The 10225-nt window shown below is 61.3% G+C and overlaps 1 protein-coding gene across 1 annotated transcript; it reads left to right on the top strand.

The window, feature by feature from the left end:
• Positions 1-2255: 2255 nt before the first annotated feature.
• PRICKLE3 (prickle planar cell polarity protein 3) lies at positions 2256-9369 on the top strand (the record flags this gene model as incomplete). Its single annotated transcript, XM_030970269.1, has 5 exons — positions 2256-2393; positions 5167-5379; positions 6668-6851; positions 7455-7673; positions 9259-9369. Coding segments are annotated over 5 exons (765 nt in total), but the record flags the coding sequence as incomplete, so codon positions are not given.
• Between the last annotated feature and the right edge of the window lie 856 nt (positions 9370-10225).

Below are 10225 nucleotides of genomic sequence, written 5' to 3'. Positions count from 1 at the left end.
CCTGGGGAGTCCCAGGGTTCCCGGGGGGCTTGGAGTCTGGAGGGTCCTGGGGGGGTCTGGGGGTCCGAGGGGTTTTGGGGGTCCTGGGGGCTCCAAGGGTTTGGGGGGTTCCGGAGGATCTGGGAGATCCTGGGGGTCCTGGGGGTCCTGAGGGGGTCCGAGGGTTTGGGGGGTCCCAGGGGATCTGGAGGTCCGAGGGGTTTGGGGGGTCTGGGGGGTCCCAGGAGGGTCCTGGGGATCTGGGGGTCCTGGGGGGATCTGAGGGTTCCTGGAGGTTCCTGGAGGTTCCTGGGGGGTTTTGGGGGTCTTGGGGGGTCTGGGGCTCCTGAGATCCCGGGGGTCCCTGGGGGTCTGGGGGGTCCCGGGGGTTCCGAGGGGATTTGGGGATCCCGAGGGTCCGGGGGCTCTTGGAGGTGCTGAGGATGCCTGAGGGTCTGGGGGGGCCAGGGGGGTCCCAGGGGATTCCGGGGGTGGATTTGGGTTGTTCGAGGGCATTTTTGGGGCGATGTGGGTTCTTCGAGGGCATTTTTGGGGGTTTTTGGTTCCTGGAGAGCATTTTTGGGGTGGTCTGGGTTGTTCTAAGGCATTTTTGGGGTGGGTTTGGGTTCTTGGAGAGCATTTTTGGGGTGGTTTGGGTTGTTTGAGGGCATTTTTGGGTGGATTTGGGTTCCTGGAGAGCATTTTTGGGGTGGATTTGGGATGTCCAAGGGAATTTTGGGGCTTTTGGGTTATTCAAGGGCGTTTTTGGGGTGAATTTGAATGGCTCTGAGGCATTTTTTGGGGTAGTTTTGGTCCAGTCGAAGGCATTTTGAGGCCATTTTTGGGGTGGTTTTGGGTTCTTGGAGAGCATTTTTGGGGTGATTTTGGGTTGTTAAAGGGGGTTTTTGGGCTTTTGGGTTATTCAAGGGCGTTTTTGGGGTGGATTCTAATTGCTCTGAGGCATTTTTTGGGGTAGTTTTGGTCCGTTCTAAGGCATTTTGGGGGCGTTTTTGGGGTGGTTTGGGTTCCTGGAGAACATTTTTGGGGTGGCTTATGTTATTGAAGGGCATTTTTGGGGCGATGTGGGTTCTTCGAGGGCATTTTTGGGGGTTTTTCTGGTTCCTGGAGAGCATTTTTGGGGTGGTTTGGGTTGTTTGAGGGCATTTTTGGGGTGGGTTTGGGTTGTTCTAAGGCGTTTTTGGGGTGGTTTTGGGTTACTGGGGAGCATTTTTGGGGTGGTTTTGGGTTCCTTGAGAGCATTTTTGGGGTAGATTTGGATTGTTCTAAGGAGTTTTTGGGGCAGTTTTGGGTTGTTCAAGGGCATTTTTGGGTGGATTTGGGTTCTTGGAGAGCATTTTTGGGGTGATTTTGGGTTGGTTGAGGGCATTTTTGGGTGGATTTGGGTTCCTGGAGAGCATTTTTGGGGCGGTTTATGTTATTCAAGGTCATTTTTGGGGCAATGTGGGTTATTCAAGGGCATTTTTGGGGTTTTTTTGGCTCCTGGAGAGCATTTTTGGGGTGGATTTGAGTTGTTCAAGGTCATTTTTGGGGCAATGTGGGTTATTCAAGGGCATTTTTGGGGTTTTTTTGGCTCCTGGAGAGCATTTTTGGGGTGGATTTGAGTTGTTCAAGGTCATTTTTGGGGCGATGTGGGTTGTTCGAGGGCATTTTTGGGGTTTTTTTTTGGTTCTTGGAGGGCATTTTTGGGGTGGTTTGGATTGTTTGAGGGCATTTTTGGGTGGATTTGGGTTCTTGGAGAGCATTTTTGGGGTGGATTTGGGATGTCCAAGGGAATTTTGGGGCTTTTGGGTTATTCAAGGGCGTTTTTGGGGTGAATTTGAATGGCTCTGAGGCATTTTTTGGGGTAGTTTTGGTCCAGTCGAAGGCATTTTGAGGCCATTTTTGGGGTGGTTTTGGGTTCTTGGAGAGCATTTTTGGGGTGATTTTGGGTTGTTAAAGGGCGTTTTTGGGCTTTTGGGCTATTCAAGGGCGTTTTTGGGGTGGATTCTAATTGCTCTGAGGCATTTTTTGGGGTAGTTTTGGTCCGTTCTAAGGCATTTTTGGGGTGTTTTTGGTTGTTTGAGGGCTTTTTTGGGGTGGTTTAGGTTCAAGAGTATTTTGGGGTGGATTTGGATTGTTCTAAGGTGGTTTTCGGGTGGTTTGGGTTGTTCAGGGGCATTTTAGGGGTGGGTTTGGTGTTTCGAGGTAGTTTTGGGGTATTTTTGGGGTTTTGGGGGATTTTTGGGGCGGTCTGAGGTTCTCCCACCGCTGCCCAGCCCCAGTTTTGCCACGACCTGGACGAGGTCGAGCGTCGGGAACTGAAACTTTTCGCCCAACGCCGAAAACGGGAAAATTTGGGCCAAGGGAGCGTCCGACCGCTGCCCCTCACCAGCGAGGGGGCCGTGTGCCAGCAGGTGGGGGCACCCCAAAAACGGCACCCCGAAAACGGGACCCCAAAAACGGCACCCCGAAAACGGGACTCCAAAAATGGGCCGAAAACGGGCACCCCAAAGACGGCACCCCAAAAACGGCACCCCAAAAACGGGCACCCCAAAAACGGGCACCCCAAAAACGGGACTCCAAAAATGGGCCGAAAACGGGCACCCCAAAGACGGCACCCCAAAAACGGCACCCCAAAAACGGCACCCCGAAAACAGGACTCCAAAAATGGGCACCCCGAAAACAGCACCCCAAAAACGGGCACCCCAAAAACGGGATTCCAAAAATGGGCACCCCAAAATGAGCTGAAAACGGGCACCCCAAAAATGGGCACCCAAAAACGGCACCTAAAATGGGCACCCCAAAACGGGTGGAAAACGGGCACCCCAAAAATGAGCATCCTAAAAACGGCACCCCAAAAACGGGACCCTGAAAACGGCACCCCAAAAACGGGACTCCAAAAATGGGCACCCCGAAAATGGGACCCCAAAAATGGGCATCCTATAAATGGGACCCCAAAAATGGGCACCCAAAAACAGGTGGAAAACGGGCACCCCTAAAACAGGCACCCCAAAAATGAGCACCCCAAAAACAGGACCCCAAAAATGGGCTGGAAACGGGCACCCCAAAAATGGCACCCCAAAAATGGGCACCCTAAAAATGGTGCCCCAAAAATGGGCTGAAAACGGGCACCCCAAAAACGGGACCCCAAAAACGGCGCCTCTAAAATGGGCCCCCAAAAAACGGCACCCCAAAACGGGTGGAAAACGGGCACCCCAAAAATGAGCATCCTAAAAATGGGCACCCCAAAAACGGGCACCCAAAAAATGGTGCCCCAAAAATGGGCTGAAAATGGGCACCCCAAAAACGGGCACACTAAAAATGGGCACCCCAAAAATGAGCATCCTAAAAATGGCACCCCAAAAACGGGACCCCAAAAATGGGCTGAAAACGGGCACCCCAAAAACGGGCATACTAAAAACGGTATCCTAAAAATGGCACCCCAAAATCAGCACCCTAAAATCGGGACCTCAAAAGGGCACCCCAAAAATGGGCACCCCAAAAAGGCACCCCAAAACCAGCACCCTAAAACCGGCACCCCTAAAAGGGCACCCCCAAAACGGGCTGAAAATGGGCACCTCAAAAACGGCACCTCGAAAATGGGCATCCCAAAAAAAGACCCCAAAAATGGGCACACTAAAAATGGCCACCCCAAAAACGGGACTCCAAAAATGGGCTGAAAACGGGCACCCCAAAAATGGGCACCCCAAAAATGGGCACCCCAAAAACGGCACCTCTAAAATGGGCACCCCAAAAATGGTACCCTAAATCGGGTGGAAAATGGACACCCCAAAAATGAGCATCCTAAAAACAGGACCCCAAAAACGGTCTGAAAACCGTCACCCCAAAACGAGCATCACAAAAAGTGCACCCCAAAACTGACACCCTAAAAACGACACGCCAAAAACACGACTTCAAAAACGAGCACCCTAAAAACGGCACCCCCAAAAAGGGCACCCCAAAAACGACGGCATTAAAACTGGCACCCCAAAAACGGGCACCCCCCCAAAATGGGCCGAAAACAGCGCCCCAAAAACGAGCACCTTAAAAATGGCACCCCAAAAACGGGACCCCAAAAATGGCGCCAAAAAATGAGCACCCCAAAAATGGCACCAAAAAATGAGCACCCCAAAAGTGGGACTCCCCAAAATGCGCAACCCAAAAAAAGAGCACCCCAAAAAAGTGCACCCCAAAAAAAGTCGTGTGGGACCCAAAAATGGGGGTGGGAAGCCCCAAAATGAGGAGGGAACCCCAAAAAAGGGGGAGCGGGGATGGGAACGTTTGTGGGGGTGTCCAAACCCAAGGGAGGGGAGCCCAACAATGGGGGTGAGGGACCCCAAAACCGGGTGGGACCCTGTAAAGGGGGGGGTTGCACCCCAAATTCCCCGACCCCCCCAGGTTTATGGGTGGGGGCCTGTACCGGGGGAGTCCCACCCCAAATTTCGGGCTCCCCTTGACCCCCTGTTCTGAGGGGTGGGGGGCTATAATGGGGGTTACACCCCAAATTCCCAGCGTCCCCTGACCCCGCCGGGGTGAGGGGTGGGGGGCTATAATGGGGGTTGCACCCCAAATTCTGAGCCCCCCTACCCCCCCCCAGCTCGACCCCCTGTTCTGAGGGGATGGGGGGTATGTACCGGGGGTGGTTACACCCCAAATTCCAGCCCCCCTGACCCCCTGTTCTGAGGGGTGGGGGGTCTATAACGGGGGGGTTACACCCCAAATTCCACCCCCCCACTGACCCCCTGTTAAGAGGGATGAGGGGGCTATAACCGAGGGTTTACACCCCAATTCCCGGGCGCCCCCTGACCCCCTGTTGTGATGGATGGGGGGGCTATAACGGGGGGGTCACACCCCAAATTCCTGGGGTGCCTCCCCGACCCCCTGTTCTGAGAGATGGGGGGCTCTAACGGGGGTGTCACCCCCCGATTCCGGCCCCCCTGACCGCCCGTTCCTCAGTGCGGGGCCGCGGTGTGACCCCCTGTTTTGAGGGGTGGGGGGCTATAACCGGGGTGTCACCCCCCAATTCCGGCCCCTCCTGACCCCTGTTTTGAGGGATGGGGGGCTATAACCGGGGGTGTCACCCCCCGATTCCAGCCTCCCCCTGACCCCCTGTTGTAGGGGATGGGGGGCTATAACCGGGGTGTCACCCCCCGATTCCCAGCGCCCCCCTGACCGCCCGTTCCGCAGTGCGGGGCCGCGGTGCGCGGCGGGGCGCTGGCCGTGTTCGCGGCGCGGGCGGGGCTCGGCCTGTGCTGGCACCCGCGCTGCTTCCGCTGCCAGCAGTGCCAGCAGCCGCTCGTGGACCTCATCTACTTCTGCCCCGGCGGCGGCGGCGGGCGGCTGCTGTGCGGGCGGCACCACGGCGACAGCGTGCGGCACCGCTGCCCCGGCTGCGACGAGGTACCGGGGGATATGGGGGGATATGGGGTTATAGGGCTGGTTATGGGGCGGCACCGCTGCCCCGGCTGCGACGAGGTACCGGGGGTGTGGGGGGGATATGGGGCTGGATATGGGGTTATAGGGCTGGTTATGGGGCGGCACCGCTGGTCCGGCTGCGACGAGGTACCGGGGTATGGGGGGATATGGGGTTATGGGGCTGGATATGGGGTTATGGGGCTGGATATGGGGCGGCACCACGGCGACAGCGTGCGGCACCGCTGCCCCGGCTGCGACGAGGTACCGGGGGTGTGGGGTTATGGGGTTATGGGGCTGGATATGGGGTTATGGGGCTGGTTATGGGGCTGGTTATGGGGCAGCACCGCTGCCCCGGCTGCGACGAGGTACCGGGGTATAGGGGGGATATGGAGATATGGGGTTATGGGGCTGGTTATGGGGTTATGGGGCTGGTTATGGGGCGGCACCATGGGGACAGCTTCAGGCACCGCTGCCCCGGCTGCGACGAGGTACGGGGGGTGTGGGGAGGATATGGGGCTGGATATGGGGTTATGGGGCTGGATATGGGGTTATGCGGGGGGATATAGGGTATGGGGCTGGTTATGGGGCGGTTATAGGGCTGGTTATGGGGTGCTATGGGCAGTTATGGGGTGCTCATTGTGGGTATGGGGTGGTTATGGGGCAGTGTGGGGTGCTGGGGTGGTTATGGGGTGCTCACGTGACAGCGTTAGGGGCCCGTGCGTGGGAGGAGGGGGTACAGGGGTTATGGGGTTATGGGGCTGGTTATGGGGTTATGGGGCTGTATGGGGTTGGCTGTATGGGGTTTCAGTTGGGGTTCTATATCCCTCGGGGACGCGCCTCTTTCCCCCTCCCCAGCTGATTTTCGGGGTCTCTGGGGGTCTCTGGGGGTTATGGGGTTCTCATGTGCCTTACCGGTGCTGGGACCCGTTAAGCTGATTTTGGGGGTCTCTGGGGGTCTCTATATCCCTGACCCCTCCTTGTTCCCCCTCCCCAGCTGATTTTCGGGTCTCTGGGGGTCTCTGTGTCCCTGATCCCCCCTTTCCCCCTCCCCAGCTGATTTTGGGGGAGGATCTCTGGGGGTGTCTCAGGGGGTCTCTGTGTCCCTGACCCCCCCCTTTCCCCCTCCCCAGCTGATTTTCGGGGGATCTCTGGGGGTCTCTGGGGGTCTCTATATCCCTGACCCCTCCTCCCAGCTGATTTCCCCCCTCAGGGGATTTTGGGGGTGTCTCAGGGGGTCTCTGTGTCCCTGACCCCCCCCTTTCCCCCTCCCCAGCTGATTTTCGGGGGGCGCTGGGCCGAGGCCGGGGGGCGCCGCTGGCACCTGCGCCACCTGCGCTGCCTGGAGTGCGAGGGGGCCCTGGACCCCCAGAGCCTGCCCGGGGGGGAGGGGCAGCCCCTGTGCCCCCCCTGCCGCGCCCGCCGCGCCCACCTGTGCGACACCTGCGGGGACCCCATCGGTGAGGGGGGCTGGGGGTCCTAAGGGGGTCCTAACGGGGGGTTTGGGGGTCCTAAGGGGGTCCTAACGGGGGGTTTTGGGGTCCCTAGGGGTTTGGGGGTCCCAGGGGGGATTTGGGGGTCCTCAGGGCGGTTTTGGGGTCCCAGGGGGTCCTAAGGGGGATTTGGGGGTCCCAGGGTGGGTTTGGGGGCACCAGGGGAAGTTCTGGGGGTCCCCCGTTGTCCCTCACTGTCCCCATTGTCCCCATTGTCCCCTCATTGTCCCCATTGTCCCAAGGGCTGCAGGACCCCCACGTCACCCACAGGGGGCAGCACTGGCACCCCCATTGTCCCCCATTGTCCCTCACTGTCCCCATTGTCCCCCCACTGTCCCCATTGTCCCCTCACTGTCCCCACTGTCCCCATTGTCCCCATTGTCCCCCAGTGTCCCCATTGTCCCCCATTGTCCCCATTGTCCCCTCACTGTCCCCATTGTCCCCTCACTGTCCCCAGGGCTGCAGGACCCCCACGTCACCCACAGGGGGCGGGGACCCCATTGCCCCATTGTCACCTCCCAGTGTCCCCCGTTGTCCCCACTGTCCCCATTGTCCCCTCACTGTCCTCAGGGCTGCAGGACCCCCACGTCACCCACAGGGGGCAGCACTGGCACCCCCTCCCCGGCTGTTTCCGCTGCGCCCCCTGCGGGCGCCCCCTGCTGGGCCGGCCCTTCCTGCCCCGGGGGGGGCAAATCTTCTGCTCCCCCCGCTGCGCCCCCGGCGGCGACAGCGGCACCGCGCCCCGCAGCGCCCCCCGCAGGAGATCCTGGGCAGGGGCAGCCCCGGCTGGTGAGGCTGGGAATGGGAATGGGGGGGATGGGGAGGGTGGGGGGCACTGGGGGGAACTGGGGGTGGGGGGGCAATGGGAGGGACTGGGGGTCAGAAATGGGATGGACTGGGGGGGACTGGCAGGGAAACTGGGGGGGACTGGGGGGGACTGGGAGGGACTGGGGCTAACGGGGATGGACTGAGATGAACTGGGATGAACTGGGATGAACTGGGTGACTGGGAGGGAACTGGGGCTAACTGGGGAGGCTAACTGGGATGGACTGGGATGAACTGGGGCTGACTGGGATGAACTGGGGAGGCTGACTGGGATGAACTGGGACACACTGGGATGCACTGGGATGCACTGGGATGCACTGGGATGGACTGGGAGCACTGGGAGCACTGGGATGGACTGGGAGCACTGGGATGCACTGGGGGCATTGGGAGCACTGGGATGCACTGGGATGCACTGGGATGGACTGGGGTGAACTGGGTGGACTGGGCTGGACTGGGATGCACTGGGGACTGGGAGCACTGGGTGCTGGGGACTGGGATGGACTGGGAGACTGGGTCACTGGGGGCACTGGGGCACTGGGAGCACTGGGAGCACTGGGGGCACTGGGAGCACTGGGAGCACTGGGAGCACTGGGAGCACTGGGAGCACTGGGATGCACTGGGATGCACTGGGGGCACTGCACTGGGGCTGCGGGCACTGGGGGCACTGGGGGCACTGGGGCCCTGGGGCACTGGGTGCCGCCTGGGGGCCTGGGGGCTGCCAGCCCGGCCCCTCCCCCGAGGGCTTCCCGCCCGCCGGGGCGTCCCGAGCGCCACTCCCTGCCCGAGCTGGGGGCGGCGCCCCGCCCCTCCCCCACCGGCCCCGCCCCCACCGGCCCCTCCCCCACCGGCCCCTCCCCACCGGCCCCCCCCACCGGCCCCGCCCCCACCGGCCCCCCCCCACCGCGCCCCGCCCCCACCGGCCCCCCCCCACCGGCCCCCGCCCCCCACCCCGGCCCCGCCCCCAGGCCCCCCCCCACCAGCCCCTCCCCCACTTGGCCCCTCCCCACCAGCCCCTCCCCACTGCCCCTCCCCACAGGCCCCCCCCCCTGCGCCTCCGGGGAGCGGAGGGGGAGGGGCCGGGGCCGCCCCCGCTGCCCTTCATCCTCCTCCTCCTCCTCCTCCTCGTGGGAGGGGCTGTTCCTGGGGGAGCCCATCCCCCCCCCCCACAGCTCCGCCCCCCCGGGGCCTCCCCAGGCCCCGCCCAGCAACCCCGGCCCCGCCCCCGCTCCCGAGGCTGCCGCCTGGCCTGACCCTGTGACCTCTGACCTCTGGGTGACCTCTGACCTCTGGGTGACCTCTGTGACCCCTAGCCTCTGGGTGACCTCTGTGATGTCTCTGTGACCTCTGACCTCCCTGTGTGACCTCTCTGTAAGCCCCATGTGACCTCTGTGTGACCCCTGACCTCTCTGTGACCTCACTGTGCTGGCCATCTGACCTCTCTTGGTGGCCTCAACCTCAGGGACCTCCCAGTGACCTCCTGCTGCTGACCTTTGACCTCTGCTCTCCTCTGGGGCCTTTGCTGCTGACCTTTGACCTTTGCCCCTCTCAGGGCTGTGCTGACCTTTGACCTCTGCCCCCCTCCGGGGCGTGACCTTTGCACTGTGACCCCCGTGGCCTCCTCAGGGACCCTCGACCTGTGCCCGGTGACCTTTGACCCCTCGAGCGCAGCTTTAATAAAGGGGCGGAGCCCCCGTTGTTCCCCGGTGTCCTTGGAGCCCCGGTGCCGTGGGGGGGGGCGGGGCGGGCGGGGGTGACCCCGGGAGGGGCTCGGAGCCCCCGGGGCCGCCATTTTGAGCGGCGACCGCCCCAAAACCAGCGCGGGGCCGCCGCCCCCCCCAACATGGCGGCGCCCATTCGGGCCCCGCGCCGCGCGCGCCGCCTTCCCGCGCGCTGATTGGCCGAGCGCTCGCAGCGTCCCCGCGGCTGATTGGTCAGGGCAGGGTCACGGGGTCGCCGGAAGAGCCGGGGCGGTTACCGGGGCAACGGGGGCGGGGCCTAGGGGGCAGCGCGGTCACGTGAGCGGCGCGAAGCCGGCGGCGGCTTCCGGTGGGAGCGGGAACCGAACTGGGAGCGAACTGGGAACGAACTGGGGTAACTGGGATTGAACTGGGAGCGAACTGGGATTGAACTGGGGTAACTGGGATTGAACTGGGATTGAACTGGGGTAACTGGGATTGAACTGGGATTGAACTGGGATTGAACTGGGGTAACTGGGATTGAACTGGGATTGAACTGGGAGCGGACTGGGGTAACTGGGATTGAACTGGGATTGAACTGGGGTAACTGGGAGCGGACTGGGGTAACTGGGATTGAACTGGGATTGAACTGGGATTGAACTGGGGTAACTGGGAGCGGACTGGGACCGGACTGGGAGCGGACTGGGGTAACTGGGATTGAACTGGGATTGAACTGGGAGCGGACTGGGGTAACTGGGATTGAACTGGGATTGAACTGGGGTAACTGGGAGCGAACTGGGGTAACTGGGGTTGAACTGGGGTTGAACTGGGACCGAACTG

The sequence above is a fragment of the Camarhynchus parvulus genome, unplaced genomic scaffold, assembly GCF_901933205.1.
Source record: "Camarhynchus parvulus unplaced genomic scaffold, STF_HiC, whole genome shotgun sequence".
In the NCBI taxonomy this organism is placed as follows: domain Eukaryota; kingdom Metazoa; phylum Chordata; class Aves; order Passeriformes; family Thraupidae; genus Camarhynchus; species Camarhynchus parvulus.
The sequence above is the reverse complement of the archived record's forward strand: the minus strand, read 5'-3'. Positions and strand labels throughout refer to the sequence as shown.